General features: G+C 39.1%; 2 protein-coding genes across 4 annotated transcripts in view; one reads left to right on the top strand and one right to left on the bottom strand.

The window, feature by feature from the left end:
* The window catches only part of abr (ABR activator of RhoGEF and GTPase), a 490,118-nt gene that overhangs the window by 8,430 nt on the left and 453,797 nt on the right, over nucleotides 1-27,891 (bottom strand). For all 3 annotated transcript variants that reach the window (XM_039662200.2, XM_039662201.2, XM_039662202.2), the window contains 5 exons: nucleotides 21,756-21,815; nucleotides 21,368-21,477; nucleotides 3,875-4,014; nucleotides 2,931-3,065; nucleotides 2,673-2,778 (listed from right to left, as the gene is read on the bottom strand). In XM_039662200.2, the coding sequence (XP_039518134.2) occupies nucleotides 2,673-2,778; nucleotides 2,931-3,065; nucleotides 3,875-4,014; nucleotides 21,368-21,477; nucleotides 21,756-21,815 (551 nt within the window). The remainder of the gene's footprint in view (nucleotides 1-2,672; nucleotides 2,779-2,930; nucleotides 3,066-3,874; nucleotides 4,015-21,367; nucleotides 21,478-21,755; nucleotides 21,816-27,891) is intronic.
* On the top strand, nucleotides 12,897-15,929 carry LOC148981667 (uncharacterized). Its single transcript, XM_089130001.1, has one exon. The coding sequence runs from the start codon at nucleotides 13,545-13,547 to the stop codon at nucleotides 15,657-15,659; it is 2,115 nt and encodes a 704-aa protein (XP_088986127.1). The 5' UTR covers nucleotides 12,897-13,544; the 3' UTR covers nucleotides 15,660-15,929.

Genomic DNA, 27,891 nt, shown 5'->3' with positions numbered 1-27,891 from the left:
GTACAGAGTTGGCCAGCAGGCGTCTACAATGAGCAGTGTTTATAATGTTCAGTGACTGTGATGTGTTAATTGGCGGCAGTTACAGTTGGCAATAACGTCCCTAGAGAGATTATTTGTGACAGTGTTTATAAACCCGAGGCGTTGCTTGCTAATTCCTGACGTTTTTAGAGAGATTTGTGTGAATTGCGACAGCAGTTTCACACGTACTAAAATAAAACAGAACCCTGTGAATTTATCTTGGTGACTGAACTGATGTTGAGATAAGGTGTCGGGCTTTAAAGCGTCATGTAAACAACATTTAATCCAGACCTCTTTTGGTTTGACCTCATGTAGTAAATTTGTTGAATATTGCTGTGCTTAATGCACTGTGATAAGAAGTTTGGGGTCGGGAAGATTCTTTAATGTTTTTGAAATAATTCTCTTATACTTGCTCAGACTGCATTTACAGTAGGTAGTCACCCAAAATGCCTATTCACAACGTTAAATACAACCCTGTCACATGTGACTGATGGAACAGAGCTATAGTTTACTAACACATTGATTTATTTACTTTGTCATACAAAACGTTCAAAACTACATTTAATGATGTTTTATAAACAAGGTTCGGGAGGAGCATGTTCAAATAAATCATTCCAATCAACTCGTCACCAAACAATTACATGTCTACCCTATCAACACGAGAGGAAGCATATATACATATCAGTGGTGGGCCGTCAGGGCCAGCAAGGCCTTCTCTGCTGGCCTAAACACTATCAGAATCTGTGTTCGGGCCGCATACCGAGCCCGGAGCCCTCTCCTCAGACAGCACGCCAAATATGCATTTATTCTATCTAACTTATTTGTAAGTGTGAACTCGTGAAAGCTAATTAAGCCTAATTCACTAATGAATTTGAACAGGTAACGCATGCTCACAGACCACATCAGTTCCACTGTAATAATGATACACTGAAATCTATAAGCAGAGCACTGATGTGCATCTTCAAACTGTTAAACACACCAAACTAGGGGTGCAACGGATCAAAAAACTCACGGATCGGATCGTTTCTCGGATCAGAGTCACGGATCGGATCATTTTTCGGATCAGCAAAAAAATAAAAAAATAAATAAAAGACAAGACAAATAAATATAGGTTTTGTCTTTTTGATTATTAACACTTTTAAATTGTGAGTGGTGAGAGCTATGTGACGATAACGGTTATCGTCACATAGCTCCGTTCTCCTAGAAGTCCACCCGTCTGTCGTGAGCGCAACAGATGCTCGGGATAGTTCATCCACAACAGTTGATGTCGTAACGTGGCTCAAGTACTTTCAGCATGTGTTTAAAGCCCTTGTTTTGCACAACCGAATATGGCCACATGTCTGCAGCTATAAACACACCGATAGCATTTGTGATGGCTTTAGCCCGGTCTGATTATGCAACTAGGGGCTGCTTAAATGGTACGTCTTGGTTTTATCTACTAACCTCTTTCCGTAATGTTATATTTGATGGGAAATCCAAAATGGTCCCATACAGGTGATGTAAATGACGCGGGGCGTTCAAGCTTCTCCGTTCCTCCGCTCACTATGACGAAGCTGTGTGTTGACTGAACAACATGCGCACATTTTTTTTTTTTCATAATCAATCCGCGGATCACGTGTGTGCCGAACCGAAGACATTGATCCGAACGAATCACGGATCATTGATGATCCGTTGCACCACTACACCAAACCACAATACATTATAGCGATATACAATCTATTCACGCTGGGCAAGACTCCACATGATCACACTAGTCAAACCAACCAGAATTTCGGGGTCAAACCATAGACTGTAAAAAATATGGACAAAGCGTCTGTGACGTCACCCATAGACTCTCTGAAGAACGGGTTTGAGGCTGTTTATGGGGGGTATGGGTGGCGCCATACTGGAAAATCTTGGAAAATACAAAATACAAAATTTCAGAAAGGATACAGAGGTGGTATGATGTGTTGCGTTAGATCATGGCCGAGACGTCAAATTCACTCGGCGCAGCCCGTTATCAGCTGTCAATCGAAGTTTACCGCCCTTATTTGTCATACATTTTATATCTAAATATGATCTAAACTAACGAGTTAGAAAAAAATTCACCCCCCTCACAGTTGTCAGGCAAGCGGAACATATTGAAGCATATTGAATATATGCTGTGAAAACGGACATTATAACATGACGTCTATGGATATTTGCTTCCTTTTGGGACCGGCCTCTAGCGGATTTGAGATTGCAGTTTATCGCACTTCCGGGTAGGCTTCATCTTTCAGATTAGAATGTTGCCGCTTGGGTCAAACGTGCTTGGCCACGGTTCAGATCGCCTAGCATTAGTACACCTTGAAATGTTCTTGCGTGATTCTCTTTGTTTTTAGTCAGCCTCAGACGCTCCTAATAGATATGGGGGATTTGGAGGGATAGTTTAGGACAATATAAAGGTGTAAAAAAGTGTTGGATAGCCTGCCTGATGATGTGTTTTAACTTACAGAACAGGCAAAGGCAAAGTTCGTTTCAGGATAAATGCCTCAATGTGTCCAATCTTATATTATTATGTTATATTATAATCTTATATTATTATGTAATATCTTATCTTATATTACTTATTATGATTCAGTATCAATTCAGAAATCATTGTATGTTCTCAAGAAACACTGTATGTGCACTCTTACCTCTTCAGGTGTTCCAGTAGGGAGAGGAAAGTGATGAGATTTGGGTCTGGTAGTGACCGCAGCAGATGCATCATGCAGTTTTCTTTTGCTGCAGGATCTGATAAAGCTGTGATGAAGAGGAGTGTGATGATGTTATTACTTCACAATCACATGCATTCGAAATGACCCTATTTGCTACATATCACATTGCAATTATGTTTTAATACTCTTAAGATGTTGAAACAATAAATGTGAAAGATCAAAGATGAAAAGTCATACCAATGCCCTCCATGAAGGCCGGGTACAGCCGGTCTGTGAGAAGAGGTTCTGGCAGCTCTCTGAAATACAATTTCAGTGTCCCTGCTATAGCATTAATGTCCATATCACTTAACATCATCAGGATATCTTTGGTATCTGAGTAAGGGAGGGAGAGAGAGAGAGAGAGAGAGAGAGAGAGAGAGAGAAAGAAAGAGAGAGAAAGAAAGAAAGAGAGAAAGAAAGAGTAAATGATTTGCCACCATAACAAATGCAGGCTGAGCAAAAAGCTCCTGACATATATATGACATAGTAGTGAGTAACACATGTATGTTAGCTAAAGGTACGGCTCTTGGATACTTCCTGCAGACTCTTTGTGTGTTTATTGAGCCAGCTGACAGCTGGAGGGGGTCAGACCTCTGCATGGCCTTTCCCACAACACTGTTGCTGCTTTTAGACTCAATACACAGAAAAGAAGAGGAAGAGCAAATTATTGCGTTTTTTTTTTATCGCTCTCTATGTCGGACACATAACGTTAATTGATATGATTAGCATTTGGCTTGACTACATTAACAAACAGTTAATAATGTGTTGCTAATGTTACACAAACCATGTTCCAATTCGCCATCTGAGTCAGGCAGCTTCCTTCTAAAAATCAACATCCTAAGAAACGCTTTGAACAACTTAGAACATCAGTGGACAAAGGGATATATTTCATCATAACACTGTGATACATTATATACATACAATTCACCCGCTATATTGCCAAATGATACCAGAAGAAAGCACACAGCAATGGTGTTGACTGTTGAATTTGCACATGGTGTGTCTTAAATCATATTAAAAACATCCCATAGACATATAAACAACATTAAAAACTAGATTTTAAGGCTCATTTTGTACTTCTGCTAGTAGTTGTCATATCCTAGTTTGAGCGTGTGAAGTGTTATTGGCTAAGAGTCTCTTACTGGCGTCAAACGCAGCTTTGAGAGCCTGGATGTCTGTGGCCACTCCAGAGATCCTGTAAATGCCAACTTCATCAATACCTCTCTTCTCCACCTCTTCAATGCACTGCCGCACAATGTAAGGCACCTTGGATCGTTCGCGCCTGTGGAACAACAACAGGCAAAATCAATCTACAAGATGTAAACAATCTAAACATACAGAGAACAACTATGCAGGCTTTTTTATGAATGACAAATATTGCTGGTTCAGCAGGGCTGGACTGGGGATAATTCAGCCCTGGACAAATCCAGCCCATCTTGCCCACAAGTTACCAAGTGAATGTTTTGCTGGGTTATAGGGCTTAAGAAAGAAATTCATTCAGGTTTGAAGCGCCGCTTCGTCACACTTTTGCATTGGGTAGTGCCACTTCGTTACACTATTGGAGTATTTGCTGTTTGCAGTTTCATATGCATGGTAATTTAAAGTGCCCCCTATTATGTTTTTTTGAATACTCACTTTCAGGCAGTGTGTAATTTAGCTGTCTGTGAATGTAAACGTTCTGCAAAGTTGTAAAGTCGAAAGTGCACGAAAGATAAAGTTATTGGGCCCTATTTTAACGATCTAAGCGCATGGTCTAAAGAGCAGGGCGCAAGTGCACTTAGGACGAGTCCGAATCCACTTTTGCTAGTTTAACGACGGGAAAAACTGTCTGCGCACAGTTTTGGCATGGTCTAAAAGGGTCATCTCTATTCTCTTAATGAGTAATGGGTATGTTTTAGGCATAACGTGAAATAAACCAACCAGAGACTCATCACCCATTCCCTTTAAAAGCTATTTGCGCTTGCGCCATGCCAGACTGAACGTGTCTCCAGAGCGGACGGATCTGCTCGTGAGTGAGGTTAAAGCGTGAATTTAACCTCAACCACCACCAACGGATCTGCTCGTACGCGAGGTTAAAGCGTGCAAGCAGACCATCTAGGCGACAAGCCGGATTCTACCATATATTTATGTATTGGGGTAACTGGCACAGGGAGGGGTAACTCCCTGTGCCAATGCATTGATGAAGTAAACGGTTGGATGTGTCAAAACTTTCTGCAGTTAAACAAAGACAAAACTGAAGTTATTGCATTTGGAAACAAAGATGAAGTTCTCAAGGTGAATGCATACCTTGACGCTAGGGGTCTAACAACTAAAAATCAAGTCAGGAATCTTGGTGTGTCACTAGAGTCAGACCTTAGTTTCAATAGTCATGTCAAAGCAATAACTAAATCAGCATACTATCATCTGAAAAATATTTCAAGAATTAGATGCTTTGTTTCCAGTCAAGACTTAGAGAAACTTGTGCATGCTTTCATCACCAGCAGGGTGGATTACTGTAATGGCCTCCTCACTGGCCTTCCAAAAAAGACCATAAGACAGTTGCAGCTCATACAGAACGCTGCTGCCAGGATTCTGAGCAGGACCAGAAAATATGAACATATCACACCAGTCCTCAGGTCTTTACACTGGCTCCCAGTTACATTTAGGATTGATTTTAAAGTATTATTACTGGTATATAAATCATTTAATGGGTTAGGACCTCAATATATTGCAGATATGCTCACTGAATATAAACCCAACAGATCACTCAGATCATTAGGATCACATCAGCTAGAAATACCAAGGGTTCACTCTAAGCATGGAGAGTCTGCTTTTAGCTATTATGCCAGCCGCAGCTGGAACCAGCTTCCAGAAGAGATCAGGTGTGCTCCTACAGTAGTCACATTCAAATCAAGACTCAAAACACATCTGTTTAGCTGTGCATTTACTGAATGAGCACTGTGCCACTGTTCGTCCGACTGTTACTGCACTTCATTTTATTCTAAATTGTTTTAATTTACTGTATTTTATTTTTATCATAATTTTTATTTTTCATTATTTCTTATTTTTTTATTCTAAACTGTTTTAATTATTCTGATTTCTTTTGATTATTTTAATTTCTTCTATGTAAAGCACTTTGAATTGCCATTGTGTATGAAATGTGCTATATAAATAAACTTGCCTTGCCTTGCCTTGCCTATTGTATTGTAATCCTTTTAATATTTGGCATGTTTGTGTGCTGCTATTCCTGTGTGTGTGTGTAATAAGCAGAGTGTACGCACGTTGTGGACCCGACTATAGGCGCACATTACTAACTTTAAATAACAACAACAACAAAAAAATAAATAAATTGCTCCATTGACTTTAGATCAGATTTTTGTTGGTCAATGGCGCAGTCTATTTCAGTTGCCTTAAATAACAATTTCAGTTGCCTCAAAATTAGCTTCTCAAATCTCAGAGTTCAAAACAGAGTTCAACAGTACCCAGTTTATTTGGACCAGCTTGCTCCTCACAATCACAACCTGTAAGTATGAATAATTATTGATTTATATATTTTCAACCGGGTGTTCCTGATACGTAGTTGTGTGTTTTATATTGTGTATGTTTCCGGCTAACCAGCTAACTCACGTTATTACTGTCTTACTGAAATACTTCTGCTAATCAGCTGTGGGCCACTATTACCTAAAACTGTGTCTATTAATGCAGATTGTCTGTCGTTCTTACAACTTTGAGTAAAGATAAAGGATGGAGCAATTTTTTTTTTTTTTTACAAACGTTTGTTACAACGTTTGTATGCACTGTTATTGATACAGTTCCCACACGTGCACCTCAATAAATTAGAAATATACACATCAGTTTGTTGATGGACATTGTTAATACTGTTGTGAGAAATTACAGTTGCAACATCTGATAATGTACCTCAAACTGAGTAGTGTATAACAGAGAAACATGCTGCTCAAGTCATCCTTGCGATGGCGAGGTTAGGGTTAAATAACTAACAAACAATTGTTTCATCACTAGACTTGTGCTTGGATTGATATTGTAAAATCAAAGTCATTGTTACTGTCTTTACAGTGTGTACTACAATCAGTGAGCTTTAGAAAGCCTCTAAGTTATGGTAATGGGAAATGTGCTGTAAGCAGTAGACCAATAACTACAGACTGGGCCATCTGGCCAATCAGAGCAGAGTTGCTTGAGAGATTGATTTATCCATGCCCATTCGTGACTCACAAAACTTTGACAAGATAGTGCCAGGATGTTTGCCTGCTTGCCACAGTCTGTCCTTGTCTCTTTTATTTTTAATGTTTCTTGTTTGTTTTATCACACGCTCTGTTTGCTCTCCTCTGGTATATTGAAGATTCACAATCTCATCATTTTAATGTTGTTTTAGTTTTTTATTGTTTTTATTAATAATTATAATCATTAGTATTATACATGTGATTTACACTTTTCATATACATTTTTTATACTTTTCATATATATTCATAATCATTTATAATCTACATTTTTATGAATCAAACTTTTCTGAATTCTGTATGTGGAAGACTTTTAGAGTTTGGGGACCTTGGGGGGAAGTTGAGTGTATTATGTTTCTTTCCGTGGAGCAGAATATACATTTAAATGATTGATTGAGAGCAGATGTTAGCAGCTATATGTACTGTGTAAGTTCTTTGTTTTAGAGAGAGAGGGGAGAAAATACAGAGAAGCTGGTCCATTATACTCTCTCTCCCTTATGTCTTATATAAATTGGTAAAATAAATAACATATATTGGCAGAATGACTGGTGTCTTTTCATTAAATTAAATAACAAGGGGAAACGAAGATTTTAAATCTACATTTTTGGCGTCACGGGAACAGGATGCATGTCCAGGCATTCGTCTCAATCATTGCAGGTAAGACTTTTTGCTTCATAAAAAGTTCTAAGTCTGCCTGATGATTAGAGACAGTGACTGAAACTGCTGAAAAGAACTGTGTGATTTTGGGTACCAGTTGTTTTGCCAATGAATATAAGACATAGTAAAATTAATATAAATACCAAAATGAATAAAAATTAAGTCATTTGAATTGAGTTTGGCTTATTTAAGTTCTCTGAAAAGTAAACCTCAAATAATATTTGAAATGCTGGGATAGAGGTGGATCTTTTTTAGAAAAAAGACCATCTAGTCAGAAATTTGGAATTAGCTGTAAATCGGTTAAGCTAGTAAATTTGCTTGGTTATAACTGCGACGTGGTTGGATAGTGGCGGGACTGTTTAAAGAAGGCAGAGTAATCCCTAAAACATCCAGCACACCGAAGATTCGTTCTCAGAAGGAAACGAGGAAAGTTTAACACGAGCGATACTTGATTGACCAAAGCGGTTAAATGTGGCGGGACTGTTTAAAACGATGGCAGGGTAATCCCTAAAACATTGTAACACGCTAGAGTTATACAAGTATAAAAGGCGCCCTTGTAACTAGCTAGGATCGTGGGCATTCTGAACCTGACCGTAAAGCTGTTCAAATATTTGAGGAGACTGATCCGAGTTAACTTTAAAAAATAAATAAATAAATAAATACCAAAAAAACTAATCTGAGATAAAATCCAAAGTATTTGAAAAGAAAGGAAAAAAAAAAGGAACCGTTTTGAGTTTTAAAAAGAAAACTAAAATACTGAAAAGCATTAGAGTTAACTTTTCTTTAAATTTTTCTTTTGTTCTGTGAGTGAGGGAGAAAGAGAGCGAAGCAGCCCCTCCCTTCAGAATTGCCCTGCAGCTCTGAGCACACACACATACATATACAGACAGCCTGCAGCTCTGAGCACACACACAGACGCATCACATAGGCTGCAGTTTCTGAACATAGACGCACATAGTAAATCATCACATGTCCAGAGAAGGAAAACACAACCGGTGATCTATTTGATCCAGATTGGACAAATATAATAACTGAAGCTGAAAGGAAATATTCACAAGCACCAGTGAAATCCGCGACAACAGTAACGCCTCCACCTTACAAACCAATTTATCCACCTTTGCCTGAACAATATACAAGTTCATCTAAACCTCTGACGCAGCCTCAAGCTTCAAGATCAAACAGAGGTCCAGTTGACAAAATGTATATTGCATCTGCACAAGCAGCTCCAATAATAACAAGATCTAAATCAGCCCAGCCAAGCAGAGACATGATGAGATGTACACCAGCTCATAATTATGGATCTGACTGGGGTGATGAGACAAGAGATGATGACGTGATTACAATTGACAAAATCGGTCCTGAATTTTCTTCACCTGTGATTAAAAGGGAAGAGTCGCAACCTGAGATGATGACCGAAGAAAGACCATTTACTCCGGGAGAACGACAAGCCATTCTCTCAGCCTTGCCTCCTCTGAAGAGACAAGATCCAAACACAGAGTTTTGGCGAGAATTAGACTCTCTGGTTGAAGCACATCAAATGACACTAAAAGACATTCACACCATTGTGAAAGCTAAAATCCCAAGAGACCGATGGGAACGCCTGCCAGCGTCGATAACAACAGCCCAATGGGTAGACTTGTGGGTTGATGGCCAAGGACGACCCCTGGGTCTTTGGCAAACATTAGATGTATTCCGAAAGGAAATCCAAGAAATCTTGGGAAGCGGTAAAATTCCATTCACTTCAGTGACATTGATTAAGCAAAAGGATGATGAATCTCCAGACGAATATGCTCTGCGTAAGTGGAACACTTATGAGAGATGGGCTCTCTGCGCTAAGAAACAACCTGACAGAGATGATGAACAATTCACTGACACACTTGTGGATGGGTTTAGCTCTAAATACCAACAAGCGTTATCACTTGGAGTCAATCCAGGCGAAACATATGACCAAATTATGCAATGGGCTGGCCGTCTAGAGATGGCGATGAGATCAAACAAGGAAGAAGGAAACAAGACAAATCGAAAAGGAGTGGCGACAGCTCAATACAACATGGATACAAAGAATAAGATTGTTGTTTGCGGCAATTGTGGAAAGCGTGGCCACTCAAGAAAAGACTGCTGGGCTAAAGGTGGTGGAGCAGAAGGTCAAGGTCCATCATTTAAACAAGTCACTGCGAAAAATCATGATGAAACCTCTCAAGGGAAGACATGGACAGAAGCACAAGTCCGTCAACTCATAGAGGGAATTATGCGTCCGCAATAGGAATCAGCGGCCCCCTGTATTAGTAAGAAAAGAGACAATCGCCTTTTCATCAATGCATTAATAGGGGGCCACCCATGTGATATCCTGGTTGACACAGGAGCCTCAATTTCAATAACAGATCTGAACCTACCTACAACAGATGAAACTATGGAAGTTGAAGGAGTTGGAGGAGGTATCACAACATTTCATAAAAGTATCCAAGTTCCACTACAAATACATGAAGATGAAGTCGTATGGACATCTTTCTGGGTGGGACCGAATTCACAAGGAAGCCTCATTGGCATGGACATACTTCCATTGTTGAATATGATCATCTTCACTGACAGTCGTCAAATCGCTACAACAGCTGGGATAATACCACACGAAGATCGCACATGTAATTTGAGTTCAGTTGGTGCAGCAAAACCAATTATCAGAGACTGGACCAAAGACGGTGTGTGGGGTCTTCTGTGCAGTTTACATCCAGAAGTTTGGGCTAAACACAAATTTGATTGTGGCAAAGCCAACATTGACCCTGTTGTTATTGAAGGGCCGACACATGCCCCTCATAAACAATACCCTATCCGACCTGAAGCAAGACGGGCCGTGGAAGAGATAGTGGCAGACTTGGAAGCTGAAGGGATTATCAGACAAACTTCATCAACCACTAATAGTCCTGTCTGGCCTGTCAAGAAATCGGATAACTCATGGAGATTAACCATTGATTACACAAGACTCAACAGTGTAACACCAAAACCGCATCCTATTGTGGCCAATCCTGCCACCATTCTGAATGATATTCCAGGAAATGCAAGAATTTTCACAGTACTAGATGTACTGTCTGCTTTCTGGTCTATACCTATTGACGAAAAATCTCAAGAGAAACTTGCCTTCACAGTGGGTGCAAAACAGTATGTCTGGAACAGACTCCCACAAGGACTCAATATTTCTCCTGTGGTATTTCACAGAACTTTGGATCAGTTCTTAATGGAGCAAAAAGCTGAAATTGAGAGTTCAGGAAGTGTTTGCCTCCAATACGTGGATGACTTGTTAATTGCAAGCTCAGATGAAAACAGCCACATATTTGCTCTGAATATTGTCCTACAAGCCCTTAAGAAAGGAGGATTCAAAGTCAACCCCGACAAAGCACAGCTGGCCAAAACCAAGGTTATCTACTTGGGCCAAGAAATATCTGTCGAGGGAAGGAGACTGACAACAGAGCGTGTGGAGGCATTACGGCAACTTCCAAAACCTCTAACAGTTACAGGAATGAGGAAAGTGATGGGACTTTTCAACTATTGTCGTCAGTATATTCCTGATTTTGCCAGCATCACCAGCCCCCTCATTGACTTGTACAAGGGAGGAAAGCCTGGAATGGAACAGATAAACTGGACACCGGAAGCTGAGGAAGCATTTACTTCAATGAAAGAAAAACTGACTTCAGCCCCAGCCTTGGGACTTCCTGATGGACGATTGCCGTTTCATTTGTGGACCAGGGTGGGAGATGAGACGTACTCAGCAGTACTGTGTCAAAAACCAGGTGATCGATACAAACCAGTTGGATACTTTTCCACAAAGATTCCTGTTACAATGATTGGTCAACCACGATGTATACAAGCTCTCGATGGTGCCACATGGGCAGTGGATGCTGTGGAAAATTTGATAGGAGCACAAACAATCATATTGCATACTCCACACAGTATAGTGACGTTGCTGAACAACACAAACATCAAGACCATTACTGATGCAAGGAGAGCAAAATGGGAAGCAACTTTGTTGAACAAGGATTTGAGAGTGGAAATCATCAGAGACACATCCCTTAACCCTGCAACGATGATGATCGAACCACACGAGGGAACACCACATGAGTGTGAAAAACAAGTAGAAGAAGAAAGTCTTGGTCCTGTTAGTCCAACACCTCTTGAAAATCCAGACAAGGAGTTATGGGTCGATGGATCCAGTTACTATGTTGATGGAAAACGACATACTGGATGGGCTGTAGTGGAAGCTGATGGAAATGTCGTGAAGAAAGGAGCTCTTTCTGGGCATTTTTCAGCACAAGTAGCTGAGCTCATAGCACTTGCAGAAGCTTTCGAATTATCGGAAGGACAACGAGTCAACATCTACACAGATAGTCGTTATGCTTTTGGAGTGGTCCATGACTACCTTGCCCTGTGGAAAAAACGTGGACTTATCACCAGCAATGGGAGCGAAATACAACATGCTTCCATAATTCGTCGTTTGATTGCAGCATGTCACCTACCCAGAGAAGTAGCCGTGATCAAAGTAAAATCACATCAATCTGACAAGTCCAAAGAAAGTCAAGGAAACACGGCAGCAGATGCAGTGGCCAGAGAAGCAGCATTACTTCCTCTTACTCCTGTTACCTTGGTAAAGGAAAACACCGAAGATAATCCTGAGCTCCGCCTTCTGTCATATCAAACTGAGACAGATGAAGAGAAAGAACAATGGATAAAAGCGGGAGCGAAAGAGGATGATCAAGGTATCTGGAGAATTCCAACAGGACAAGTGGTGATGCCTATCGGAACAAGAAGGGAACTAATGCAGCTGTATCATGGAAAAGTACAAGCTGGAGCAAAAGCAATGAAAGCTCAAATCAGCGAGACGTGGTGGTGGCCACGAATGATGAGAGACATTGATGATTACTGTAGAAGATGCTTGATCTGTCTGAAAGCAAATGTTGGAAAATCTGTAAAGGTGCGGATGTCACATGCACCCAGACCAACAGGTCCATGGACACATCTCCAAATCGATTTCACAGGACCTTTGTCACCCAGTGGAGGGTACCAATACATTCTAGTAATCATGGACAGATTTACTAGATGGGTGGAAGCATTCCCAACAAAAACCTGCACTGCTGAAGCAGCCGCACGAGTGATGGTTGAAGAAGTCTTTCCTCGCTGGGGTCTTCCATATGAACTTGATTCTGACAATGGAACTCACTTCACTGGAAAACTGATGAAGGAAGCAATGAAATTGATGGGGATTAAACAGAAGTTCCGTACAGACCTCAGAGTTCAGGCCTGGTGGAACGCATGAACAGATCGTTGAAAACCGCTCTTACCAAGGCCATTCTGCAAACTGGCCAAGGATGGCATAAGTTGTTACCCGCAATTTTGTGGAATCTGAGAGCAACCCCGAACAGAGTGACGGGACTGACTCCTTTTGAACTGATGACTGGAAGAGCAATGGTTCTGCCTCCTGATGCTCCGCCACCTGCGGGAACAGGAGGAGACTCTACTTTGTTCCAAGAGAAGCTACGACGCTATCTTACAATGCTGGACAAAGCAATCAAAGACAATAATAAGAAAGTGCGAGAAGCTCAACAGCAATGGGATGAAAAACATACCACTACTGACATTCCACACATTCCTGAGTTAGGCAGTTTTGTTATGGTCAAACGTATTCCCAGGAAAGGTTTAGAACCTAGGTGGAAGGGGCCATATGAGGTACTCTTAACAACAGATACAAGTGTCTGCCTAAAAGGGAAGGGTGTAGGAACAGATAGATGGTATCATTGGTCACAAGTTAAACCTTGCTTAGTGAATGAACAAAATGATGAAGGCTTAGGACCTGAGATTGAGCACTGTTCACTCATTAACTTTGGGAAAAAGGAGTGATGATTAATTATTTTTCTGCTTCCATTTCAGGAATCAATTCCATTGACATTGATTAGAGATGGTCGCAAGTTATTCTCGATACACAACGACAATGGTATGCTTGTTTTTAATTTTACTTGGCATTTACCAAGGAAGCCAAGCTTTATGGACTCCTCGAGTTCAAGAAATTACTCGGAATGCAACCCTGAAATCTGGCCAACGTTTTACTCTACCCTTTATTTCCAGATGGGGATTATGGGATTGGGTGCCACGTAATGATAAAGACCTTGCTAAATATCGAGTGGGCATCTACGGTGGATGTAACTTTCACCACCAATGTTACAAAAGCAGAGTAATTTGGCCGGTGAAAGATGGGGGGTATACCGGTAGTGCTCAAAGACGAGAAATTTGTTCAAAAGAACAATGTGAAATTGTGGGGTTAAACCTCATAACATCTACTGATGTGGAAATTAATTTCATTTTGAATCGTACCCACATGCTTACAATATGGGATTCATTAGCCCTAGGCTGTATCTATCCCATAGTGTTACCATGCGAGGGGTTTCTATGGGATGCTACCTCCAGGACAACTAGATTCAAGGGAAATTACATACGAGTTTGGCATTCGGAAGATGCGAATGAATATTGTGAGACTGAATTAGAAACTGGGGAAATTGGACGGTGTTTTTATCTTTCTGCGGGAAAGACAAACAAAGCTAAAACATGCCCAAGTACAACTATTGCACCAGCTCATGGTATATTGTTAGCAAAGGAAACCAAAACCTTGATAAACGAAGCTCATATGGTGCGACAACGCATTAATTATAACTTGATGTCTCTACTTACTGTTTACGATCAGTCCTATTGTGGAAATTTCACAAAAATTAGGAGCTGGTTGGAAAAAGAAATTAAATATTATACCTCTAAGGATCCTCTTGGAAGTCGAAATCGCAAACCTCGAAGTATATGGGGAGACATAGCGGGGGTATTTGGCTCTGTCAATTCAATTAGTAATACTGCTCAGCTGAACCAATTAAGTGAGTACTCTCAGTGGGTGGGAACAATGACCGGCAAAGGACTTACTGAGACTCTTCAAGGTTCTCTACATATTATAGCAGCGGGTCAGCATCTTAATGACGCAGCGAGGGAATTGGCAGATGCATTAGTGAAATCGTCTAATTTTGAGACACATCGTGCAGCGTGTTTATTTTTGGCTCAGAATTTGAAGGATCAAATGGTAGAGGATATTCAGGTTATTCGAATGGGGCAAGTTCCTGAGCGAATAGCGGAATCTTTGTTATGGGTTTTTGGAAAACAACTTAATTTGACTTCTGCTAAACATGCTCCATTAGTTAAAATCGCAATCAATGAAGATTCGTTGTCAGGTTCTGGAACATTACCTTTGATTATGGTCTGGCCTCAATATGGGAAACGCAATATTATGACAGTTAGACGATTCCAATCAATGGGGGTTAGACAAGGAAATTCAGTAATTAGATTGGGAAGGAATGGATATTGGGCTGAAGGTGAAACACCAATGATTTCTACTACAGACTGTTGTATTGAGGAACATGAGTGGGTAATTTGCTCATGTTCTACAATGTTTAGTCTGTCTCTTAATGGATCTGCAGTTTGGGAAGTAGTTCCTTTAGATCAAGCCACAGGTGCATGGCAGGTGTCAGAAGCACAGTGGTGTATATTACATGACGGAATAAATGAAAATATGATATACGGAGGAAAGCTATGTCCAATTCCTTCTGATCCATTTTGCGTCGAGATTCTCTATCCTCTTCAATTGGGTGGAATTCATGTTCCACATGTACAATTGTTGCAGTTAGATCCACAGTGGTGGAATAATGATTTGGTGGAAGAGAGGAATTATGAACTCTTTGAAATGGTCAAGAGAGTTAAAGCAAGCGTTAAGGCAGCTCAAGAGGAGGGAATTCAAGCAATGGGTCATGTTATCGTAGCGAATGGAGTAGCTAAATTGATGTCTGAGAGGAAATTAGCTCGAATTCCAGGGAATTTAACATGGTTGGAATGGATAGTTTTGACTATGGTAGGAGTTTTTGTGTTTCTGTTAGTAATAAAACTTATTATATATGTGATAAGAAAGAGAAGTACCAAACCTTTTAGATTGGTTATTACTGACAAAATGGATAAAACCGAGAATGGAAAATTCGGAGTGAGATAGGAGATTTCATACACTACACTACTTACAAAACACAACCTCACAAACAATGAACACCCGCTTACTGATTTACAACCCCAAGGGATAGGACCCTTTTAACATCAACGTTTATTTTAATTTCTTATTTTGGCTCGGAACTGGGGGATTTAATTAGTTAACGAGTTAATTAATTAATGAGTCCAGGCACGGGCAGAAGACTTTTTTAGTTTTTCTTTTCTTAGATGATTGGGGTTCATTTTAAATGCTTACACATAGATGTTAAATAACACATAGCATACGGGGACATAACATGGGTTGGGTTTTTGTTTGTTATTTCTTTCCTTTTCTGTTTCAATTCTTTTGTCTTCTATGTCTATGTCTTGGTCTACTATTTCTCCTCAGCACTATCACTTCAATAGGTTGGCCACCTGGAGATGATGGTGTGGAACTGACGGCCGTAGTTCCAGAGGAGGGACTGAAGATTCACAATCTCATCATTTTAATGTTGTTTTAGTTTTTTATTGTTTTTATTAATAATTATAATCATTAGTATTATACATGTGATTTACACTTTTCATATACATTTTTTATACTTTTCATATATATTCATAATCATTTATAATCTACATTTTTATGAATCAAACTTTTCTGAATTCTGTATGTGGAAGACTTTTAGAGTTTGGGGACCTTGGGGGGAAGTTGAGTGTATTATGTTTCTTTCCGTGGAGCAGAATATACATTTAAATGATTGATTGAGAGCAGATGTTAGCAGCTATATGTACTGTGTAAGTTCTTTGTTTTAGAGAGAGAGGGGAGAAAATACAGAGAAGCTGGTCCATTATACTCTCTCTCCCTTATGTCTTATATAAATTGGTAAAATAAATAACATATATTGGCAGAATGACTGGTGTCTTTTCATTAAATTAAATAACAAGGGGAAACGAAGATTTTAAATCTACAATATGATCGCATGACGCTATTGAATATTCGATCGGCTGTGTCCGATTGTTTATTTTGTGATCTCAGAGATGATTGGCATCTGCACTCTTATTTTGTGCCAGTCACATTAAGGAATACCTGCCGGGATGTCTGTGCATGCGGAGGAAACGGCGAAAGAGGCATGGGAAGCGTGCTGGAGTCCTTGTGAGATCGAAGAGGATCGGGAAGTTTCCAGTCATCGTACCTGCTTCTTCGATGGCGGAGGCCGTGGTCGTGAGTTGTTCACACATTGTGCCCGTCTTCCCGTCTTCGGCGTTGATGCCCCAGTCTTCGCGGATGGTGTATGTAAGGCGGAAGTCTGCAGATCGAGGAGCTAATCATCGGAATCTTCATTCTCTACTACGTGACGGGAGTCCAGTAACATTTTGTGATTCCTTTCTGAAATCCTCTTCCGATCCCACTCCATTGACAATGGTGTTCTTTGGCAAAAAATACCTTTCGCGAGATCTCTGGCAAAAAATACCTTTATTTTGAACGATCTTTTTCTTTCTCAAGAAATTGATTTTTTATTTGTCACTGAGACCTGGCTTAATGCTGGTGAGATGACTTCTCTCTCTGAACTTTCTCCTCCTGGTTGCAGTTTTTTTAGTACCCCTAGGTCTGTTGGCCGGGTTGGGGGTCTTGCAGTTGTTTACAAAGACAAGTTCTTTCACCTTCTGGGCCCTATTTTAATGATCTGAAACGCAAGTGTCAAAGCGCATGGTGCAAGTAACTTTGTGGGTGGATCCCGGCGGTGTTGCTATTTTCCCGGCGGGATAAATGCCTCTTGCGCCTGGCACAAATCTAAAAGGGGTTGGTCTGAAGTAGCTTCATTTTTCATAGGTGTGGTTTGGGCGTAACGTGAAATAAACCAATCCGAGCGCCATCCAACATACCCTTTAAGAACAGGTGCGCATGTTGCAGGACGGATTGTTATTATAACGGCGAGTTTACCAGGCGTGCGCCAGGAGCGTTCACAGCAGATGAGACCGACGTTCTTGTCAGGACAGTGAAAGACAGAGAGGTGACGGTGTACGGGGATGGGAGAAACCCTCGCACATCAGTTTAAACATTATAAAGTATGTTTCTTGCCACTATTGGGCAAACAGGTCTGATCCTTCAGTACTACAATTATGGGTAATTAGGTTTTTTCATCTTCATGTAAACCACAATGATTTCCCTCATGTGTTAATATTTTTCCTTGTTATAATGTATGATTTGCAAAATTAAAAACTACTGCATCTGTGTTGATGAGAGAATCAGTGTATGCGCGTTGTGTACCCGTTACATTATAGGCAAGCATGCACGCTTAAAATAACATTATGAACAATGCGCAATGCGCCACTGACTTTAGACCAGGTTTTTTCTGGTCAGTGGCGCAATTGTTTTCTGGAACACGCCTCCTTTTTGCGGCGATCCTCCCAGGGAGCGCAAGTTCATTTCCTAGTTTACCGACGTGCGTCTGTGGAGGGAAAAATCCCGCTTTGCGCGTGTGCAAAATAGGAATGACACATGCGTTTGTGTATAAAGTCATTTGCGCCGGGTGCAAGATAGAGCCCTCTGAGTCCTATAGCACTTTTAAATCTCAGCTAATAACGCTGAATTCTTTTAAATCTGTGTTATGTGTATTGATTTACAGACCCCCAAACTTTCATGGGGATTTTATTCAGGAGTTCTCTGAACTATTATCTGGAATTGTCCCTTCTTTTGACAATATTTTAATTTTGGGGGACTTTAATATACATTCATGTGTGCTGCCCTTCAAAGCCCCTGGTCAAAGAATTTTTTAATTTATTAGAGTCGTTTGATTTTTTGCAATGTGTTTTGGGTCCAACTCATGAACGTGGTCATACGCTTGACCATGTATTATCTAAGGGATTCTTTGTTGAGAGTGTGAAAATTGTCGATACTGTTTTTTATTACCATAAGACTGTAATTTTAAATTCTAGCTTTCCTTGTGGTGCGCCGTGTAATATTGCTTCGGCCTTGGTTTCATCTCGCATACTCAATCCATGCACAGCTAGTAGTTTTTCAGCTGCTTTTAATGTCTCTTCTTTTTTCATTGATTGAGTCACACTGTTGATCAGTTAAACTCTTCTTGTTTAGAGATTTTAGATGTTGTGGCTCCTGTCAAAGTCAGGGGGAAAAAAGTCAAATCTTAGCCCTGGTTGAATAGTACTACCCGTACTCTTAGGCAGGAGTGTAGGAGGTCTGAACGCAAATGGGGTAAAGATAAATTACAAGTCTCTTATGAGATTTTGAAGAACCGTTTGAATGAGTATCAAAGAGCTGTTAAATTGGCTAGATCAAATTATTTTTCTGACATCATCTCGAGAAACGGCAATAATTCTAGAGTACTTTTTTCTACTATAAATGCTGTTCTTCATCCTACTGCTACTCCTTCATTCACTCCTTCTGCTAAGATATGTGAAGAGTTCTTAAACTTTTTTATTGGTAAGGTTGAAGGAATTAGATCTCAGATTTCATCTGTTGACAATGATTTTATCACTCATGTTGACCCTACAAACCAATTAACCAGTTTTATGCCTGTTTCTTTGCAGCAGATAAGTGATATAACTGCTCATATGAAGCCCACCAGGTCTCCTGGTGATGTGCTCCCTTCTTCTCTGTTTAAGAAGGTACTTGATTCAATTGGCCCAACCATTCTGTCTATTATGATTACTAGTTTGTCATCTGGTGTTGTTCCGGTTAGTTTTAAGCATGCGGTTATTCAGCCCCTTTTGAAAAAAATGGCTTAGACTCCTCTGACATGAGTAGTTTTCGTCCAATTTCAAAATTACCTTTTATTTCGAAGAGACTGGAAAAAAATTGTGCATGCACAGCTTAATGACTATTTAATGAGGAATAATATCGCTGATAGATTCCAGTCAGGTTTTAGAGCTGGTCATAGTCCAGAATCTGCTCTTTTGAGGGTCTCTAATGATATCCTACGAGGTGTTGATTCTGGAAACCATGTTGTTTTGCTTTTGTTAGATCTTACAGCAGCTTTTGATACAGTTGATCATAACATTCTCATTGATCGTCTTAGGAATCAGGTTGGTATTCAGGGCTTAGCCCTGAAATGGTTCGCTTCCTATTTGAAGGATAGGACCTTTTCAGTCAGTTTAGGGGAATATTTTTCATCTGTTGCCCCTCTTGTGTGTGGGGTTCCACAGGGATCTATACTGGGACCAATTTTATTTTCCCTTTATATGCTCCCTCTAGGCTCGATTTTTGAGAAATTTGGGATTCATTATCATCTGTATGCGGATGATTCTCAAATTTATTTACCATTGAAACATGGGCATAAATGTGCCAGTCTCTGCATGCATGTTTGGCCGAAGTTCGCTTGCGAATAACTTTCTCCAATTAAATGAGGAAAAGACCGAGATGATTTTATTTGGAGATAAGGGGTGTGAGTATGATGGCTGCCTGGGGTTGTTTCCTGGGAAAAAGCTGTCTAGTGTGAGGAACCTTGGTGTCATTTTTGACTCTGAGCTTAAATTTGACCGGCAAATCAATGCTGTCGTTTTTTTTTTTTTTTACATTTATTTACAGGGTCAATGCACATTAATAAACAAGTGTAAACGTGCCAGAATTAGCCCAAGAGGCTATTTTTCATCCGTAGACCCTTGACAGAATGTTACACAGTCACCCTAAAAACAGAGAAAGATTTGACGATATGGAGAAGGTTGTTCATGCCTTTGTGTCATCCCGTTTGGATTACTGTAATGTGTTGTATCTGGGTGTGAGTCAAGCTTCTCTCTCCCGTTTACAACTCGTTCAGAACTCAGCTGCCAGACTTTTAACGGGTACTAAGAAGAGAGAGCACATTACTCCGGTTTAAATTAAATTACACTGGTTACCCATAAGATACAGAATTCAATACAAAGCATTGTTGTATGTCTTTAAGTCTCTGAATGGCCTAGCACCTGAGTATGTTACTGATTTAATCAGCCGCTCTCAATCCAGTAGATCTCTGCGCTCAAATGATCAATTGCTTCTCATGGTTCCGCGATCCCGTTTGAAATGTAAAGGTGATCTGGCTTTCTCTGTTGCAGCTCCTAGGCTCTGGAATGACCTTCCCCTGTCTGTAAAATCTTGTCCTTCTTTGGGTGTTTTTCAGAGTGCGCTTAAAACTTACTTGTTCTCTTTAGCATTTGATAATGCTTTGTAAGTCTTTATGTCATATGTCATGAGCTTGCATTGTTTTTATGTCTTTATTTTACTTTCTATTGTATTCCTTTTGTACAGCACTTTGGTTCCACTTGTGGTCTTTAGCACAGGAACAGTTTCTTCCCACAGGCCATTTCCCTCCTGAACAGTAAAACACACTTCCCAAGACATATGCCTTAAGTGCAATACTCCCACTGTTTAATGCAATATCTTAAACTCAGGTGGTATTTACATGTAGATAATTTATAATATTTAAAAAACACTGTAAATACGCTCATAATCTGTAAATGCTTATCCTGAATAAACCCAACTGTGATACTTTTATTCTCATATTTGTTATATTTTAATTTTTTTTATTATACTGTAATTTGTATTACTAAGTTTCCTGTTGTATTTGTATATATGTATATGTATATATTCCCTTGAGATCGGGCAACAAATTTTCTATCTGAATACTTTAGATTGGTTATGGGCCCTGTTGTCTCACCTCGTTACCTGTTGACGGCAACATTGCCCAGCAACATTGCTCAAAAAGTTGCCCCATGTATGATCACAATAAGGCTTGACATTTCACTTACTTTGTTACCACGCTGATTTTCACCCCAAACACACCACTCTGTTTCTTTGATGGTGTCCGCTTCAAACTTAAGTCCCGACTTGTAAACTTCATGGAAAACTCCACTTTAATCTAAGGAATAATAAGGAGTAATGAATGAGATAAATCCCACATAAGTCACAGAAAACTATACACTCTAAAAAATGCTGGGTTGTTTTAGCCCAATTTTGGGTAAAATATGGACAAACCCAACTATTGGGTTAAAATTATCATTTAAAAATGTTACCCAATGGCTGGGTTTGTCCATATTTTACCCAAAATTGGGCTAAAACAACCCAGCATTTTTTAGAGTGTATGCAATGCAATAATGCAAAAAGTATCAATATGTTTAATGAGAAAGATATTAGTACCCCATTCATTTCTATGACGTCCATATGCCAGTTTTTGGACTGCACGGTCTGTGGGTCCAGCTGTAAAGAGACAAAGAGAAATGAGAGTGAGGATTGCTTCATCATTAAGCACCAAAAATATATGATGCAATTATTGCTGCTCAATGTAAGGCAAACACAATGGCCTCACAGAATACTGTCATAGGTCAAAGGTTAGTGCTGAGGAGACCAGAGTGGACCATGAGTGTTGATGGATTATTAAATTAAATGCATAGTCCACCCTGCAACGTCTGTACATGAATTTAAATCTAAGCTACAGTCTTTTCTTTTTACTCTTGCATTTCATTTATAATTTTGGTTTCTCTAAACCCTAAACTAGTGTTTTATTTTCTGTTATTACTGTATTGTGTGTGGTTTGTTACTTCTTCATTTGTACAGCACAGTGGTCAACTTCTGTTGTGTTTATTTGTGCTTTATAAATAAAATGAAATGAAAAATAAAAATACTTTCATCATTTATTCACTCTCATGTTGTTCCAGATGAAGCCGATACCCATACTCTTCAGGCAACCATTTTAAACCTACAACAGAGCCTTATTTTTTCTACACATCTATTTCCTCTCTCTTTCTTAAGTGTTTTTATGACTTTGTCATTAAAAAAAAAGAAAAAAGAGAAAAAGAAGATATTTTTGAAGATTGTTGGCACCAAACAGTTTTGGTTCGCATTAATAACAATAATAATAATTCATTAAATTAATATAGCGCTTTTCTCTGCACTGTTTTCTCTGCCCTTTATATTGAAGGGGGAATCTCCTCAACCACCACCGATGTGCAGCATCCACCTGGATGATGCAATGGCCGTCATATTGTACCATTAGTAGGCCACCACACACCAGCTTACTTGTGGAGACAAGACAGAGTGATAGAGCCAATTCACCTTTGGCTAAGCCCCGCCCCCCTTAGTTACTGTTGCTACATCCGTCAAACTTCATCTGCGCTCTGCAGGGCTTATGCTGTAACAGCTCTTCCTGCTGAAATGTTATCAAACTTTTATAAAGCACTAAAAGCAGCAAATAAAGTGTCCGATAGAAGTAGGCAAAAGGGGCTGCAATATGCGTTCGAAGGCTATATTCAAGACATACAGGTGAAACGCAAGAAACAAGGCATCCAAAATAGAGGCAAAAGCATAACGTTACCGGTCACAGTCAAAAAATGAACCACCGCATTTCCTACTAATCGAGACGGAGGCTGGGACTAACAATATCAGGGAGCAACACTGTTCATGCAATAGGTCTCTATTCACTTCTACAATCGTTATTACAAAGCAAACAGACTACACGAGTATAACGTTGTATTTATTAGCAGCGTATGCTAGCGTATCAACAACCGGTATGAGAACCGAAATCATAACCTTAAACATTATAAAACGGTCTAACTAGTATAACTTCACACTCACAGTAAGGTTAGAAGTAAAAAAAAAATGTACTTGTTGATCTTTGCGGGGTTTAGCTGACTGAGGACATCCACACAGTTTCCAAAGACGACACTTGTCAGGATTTTACTTCGGTTTTGGGAAGGGAAAAAACGGACAATCCCCTTCAACCTCTCTGGGAAACGTGTATCTGTGTTACAAATGCCCGAGGCACAACGTTTAACCATATTTTGGATAAAACTACGATGGCCTGCCGAGACCAAAAATATGAGACGCCTGTGTTGAAAGTCAATGGAGCGCTGTGAAAAAGTCAATCTACATTCTAGGGCGTGGCTTAGCCAAAGCTGAATTAGTATATATGGGGATGATTAGTAGGCCATGATGGACAGTATGGAAGCACATGGGTAGCAATATTCAATTTGAAATGTAATATGCAAAATGTCAATGCAATATGTAAAATGGCATTGCATTCTGTATTTAAATTTACATTTTACAATACCATTCTAGCAATGTTTGGTGCAAAATGAAAATGAAATTACATAATTCACATTTGCCATTTCATACACTAGTTTTAATATGCATATACATAAACTCTTTATAAGTGGCAAAATGAAAATGCATTACAGAAATGATTAGATATGTATAACATGTTCAAGCTAAAACTGTGGCAAAATTTCTTAATTGCCTTTACACTCACAGTCAAGACACTTGCGATTGCCTTTTCATGAAATGTCCCTGTCAATCACTGCATCAAGGCGGGGCTCGAGTTTACGTGTTATGTTACGTGTTTTGAGGTGTTGAAAAAATGACTGCGGCAGAGCTAATACGAGCGTCAAGTTCTTTTGCAGATAAAGTGGAGCATGAACAGAGAAACGGTAGTATTTCCGAAGATTATTTTTTACTGATTATCTTCACCAGGCAACCATTTTAAACATACAACAGAGCCTTATTTTTTTCTATTCTATTTCCTCTCTTGCTTTCTTTGTGTGTGTGTGTGTGTGTGTGTGTTTCTTTTGATAAAGAAAATAAAAAAATTCCCAGGCAGTCCTTTCTATAAAAAACCCTGGGAAACGGACAGTAGTTTTACCCCTAGTTATATAATATATTCAGACCGTAAATGTGATCAAGTTAACTCTACTACACTGCTGAATAAGAGTCCAGCATGGATGAAAAACCTGAACACTCTATAAACCATTTCACAAGATGTAAACAACACTGGTCCAGAAGCAGTTCCTGTTTTAGTTTGTTAACACTACATAAAAGCTGGGATAAAATACAACCAACAGCACATTTAAAACTGAATCAAAAAGTAAAAAAAAAAAAACATCTTTAAGATGTTTTCTTTACATGTGAAATAAAGAAAACAGTTACAAACTGAAACAGGAAGTGTTTCTGGACCAGTGTTGTTTACATCTTGTGAAATGGTCTATAATGAACACAGTAACACAGCACTATAAACACAATATGAATCAACAAAGCAAGAAATAAAAGTCACTACCGCAATAAACTTGTAACAGTCACAAATTGGTTAGATTAGAAGATTAAGCCATTAATGTCATATACTCCAGAGTGTGTTTACTATTATGCATAATTCACAAGAACTCGCACTACGATATTTAGGTGCTTTTACTGTCCTGTGAACATATAAGGAGAACTACTCTGGGCAAAATCTGTGCTGTTTCCATTAACAAACAATTCTCTGAGGAGAAGAAACTTAGTCACACACTCTCTCTCACACACATAGCTCTTCCACAAGTTTCCCAAGCTACATGCCACAGACAAGATGGATGGCTCTTTAGGGAAGAACCTCCCTACTCTCAAACCTGTCAATCAAACACAAAAGTGAAAGTCACAATAATAAACAACCTGACAGTCTTGACCATGTCTCAAACCAGTTCTCTACCACTGATCACTGTTAGAAATAGTATTGCATTTAATAAAACTTCTCTAACAAGCAATGGGAAGTAAGAACATAAGGGAACACAAATAACACAAATGCTGACAAAACTCCCATAAAATTAAATTTTTTAGGAAAACATGCCAGGTTGAATAGCTTTTTATGAGAATGTCTAATAAAGTCTGTCAAGCACATAAAACTGCATTAGCTTGTATTACTAAAATAAGTTCCATTAATGCAATTAATGGGCAATCATCATTACTGATGCTATTTATATACACATATTAGGGCTATTGTGAGATTATTATTGGATATTAATGGAATGTTGGAGCCTTGTTAATATCCTACTAAACCAATATGACATGTTTACACCAATCAAATTAGCAGAGCAATGGAGTAATTGGTATTTTAAGACCATCAGTGGCAACATAGGGAGGATACAGCTAGCTCAAAGCTAGCGGATACAGCTAGTTTGATGGACAAAAGTTTGAAAATTCTCATAAAATTCATTCTTTTAATTCATTTTTTTTTCAGTTCATTTTTGACTGTATGCCTCAATAAAAAAATCTAAATGTTTTTTTTTTCATTTAGAAATTGAAAACATGTTCATCATAGAGGAGCTGTATTTAAAACCCTTTTTTAAATAACTAAAATAATCAGGACAAAAAGGTGAGAGTCCTCTCACTGACCCACTGATAAACGCATCAATTACATGTGGATGTCACTCTGCTTCATGAACTGTTAATGAACATAACCATTTTTATCACTCCAAACATTTCTGAAAGCCATATTCTTCCGTGAATGTAGCCTAACATCACCCACATTCACATGCTACACGTGACCTTGTTTGAGCCTTTCTCTAACCTTCTGGCACCTCCTACAGTACTTTATTAAAAATATATGGAATGAAATTTTCCATGATATGTCTAGAAAAAATGTTCATACCGCTAAACGACTTACCCACTCAAAGGTTCGCCTCATCTTCCCAAGTGCTTTCCTACAAAAAATTAAAAGTCCCGGGGGATCACCACACCAACACCACTTTTCAGTTTCCTCTGGGAAATTTTGGGATGAAAGAGTCCAAACTGAATATCTATACTATGGGATTATTTCAACAGCGTACACAATTGATTCCCTATAAGCCAGCCTGGATATCAAGATGGAGGTGGGGTGAAGGTCAGAGACGAAACTCTTGTTCTCATCACTCTCTGCACGAAGTAATATCTTCAAGATATTACACTAGTCAGTAGTATCTTCAATGTCCTCATTTAATCGTTCAGGGATTATACATACAAAACAAAGACGGGAGCTTCTCTCCTCTGAATTGGTTTAAATTTAAGACAGACCTGTGCTGACATGAACATGAGGTTTATGTTTCCTGATCAACGAGTTTCTGAGGAGTTCTGGTCCATCATAACCTTGAACAATCCCTCTAATATCAGGAGATTTATCTTGAATATGTGAGTGATTACAGAAATATATGGTAAGAAAAAAAGGTAAAACATTATTTAACAGTGTTCTTGTTACATGTTACACATACTTATAGTACTAATAGTAAAGTATGCATAATTACAAGTAATTAACTATAAACCAAATGTAATTACACTGTAACAAGAACACATTAAAATAAAGTGTAACCAAAAAAAGTATTGTGGTAGGTGCAGTGACGGTATCAGATGAGAACACCATGGTATTTACATGATTTAAAATGATGATGGTAATGCCAATAGTGCAAACATCCAAGGTACCAACATGATCCATGGGCAAAACAACATGGCATTAATTTACAGAAAACATAGTATCATCAGAATAAATATAAAAAGAACATAATCCCATAGTACATGTCCAAAACATGATATTACCACAGGACATAAACATGATATTACCATCGTAAATATTCAGAAACCATAGTATTACCAAAAAATAAATCTAAAAACAACATTATAACAACTAGTATAGAGCGCATAGACTGAACTTTGGAGATACAGATTATGTTCTCTTCTTTCCTCTCATTCTTTCTCATTCGGCGTGTCCATCCCCCTGCCCACCCCTTGTCATTCTGTACTGCCAGCCTACTGCTGTACAGAGCAGGAACACAGTGTTCTCTGGCCGGCTTCTCTCTGCTCTCTCTAGACTCAAAGAAACTGTGCATTGAGGATCCTTACAGAGAACAATGGGAGGAAGAACATGATATCAGTTTATTTGTTACAAATACAGCAGGTGCATGCTGCACACACACTGCCTTGTGTTATACTGTATCTGTATGACAAAAATGTATAAAAAATCATATGTTATACATCATTCTAAACTGTTAAGTGTCTACTTTTATTTGAGTACACTCACAATAGCAACAAAACTTAAAATAAAGCAAACAAACAGGGTGAAATGAACTGAAACTCAGCTAATACTTGCCACTTTTAAATTGAAGTCATATCGAAAACAATTATTCTCTGTTTATATAATCTGTACAGGTATGAAACCAATGAGAGGTACAGTTTTAAAGGGTCTGCTAATTATCTTTAATGTGACCACACCAACAATCTGGAAATCCTTTTACAGTACATGCTAATCATCCACATGAACCACAGTTCGGAAGATGCACTGTGAGGAATAAGTCTGGAATTTACCTCAGAAGAAGAAGAACTCGATTGATCCAGTGGAGGTAAGTAATTTATTCCAACTTACATTAGTTAACGTGTTATTTTTACATAAACTTGTACACATTTTACTAGTTGAACTAGTGGCGGACTAAAATGTGTTGACGCAAACATGTTGAAATATGAAATATAGGCAGACAGGCAACCGTTCAATGCTAAATAAATATTCAAC

The sequence above is a fragment of the Pimephales promelas genome, chromosome 4, assembly GCF_988280905.1.
Source record: "Pimephales promelas chromosome 4, fPimPro1.hap1.1, whole genome shotgun sequence".
NCBI classification, from domain to species: domain Eukaryota; kingdom Metazoa; phylum Chordata; class Actinopteri; order Cypriniformes; family Leuciscidae; genus Pimephales; species Pimephales promelas.
Note: the sequence above shows the minus strand (reverse complement) of the source record. Positions and strands in the feature narration are given on the sequence as shown.

Excerpts from the sequence above, each read along its gene's own strand:
- LOC148981667 (XM_089130001.1), top strand. The coding sequence starts at position 13,545 with ATGGTCGCAAGTTATTCTCGATACACAACGACAATGGTATGCTTGTTT.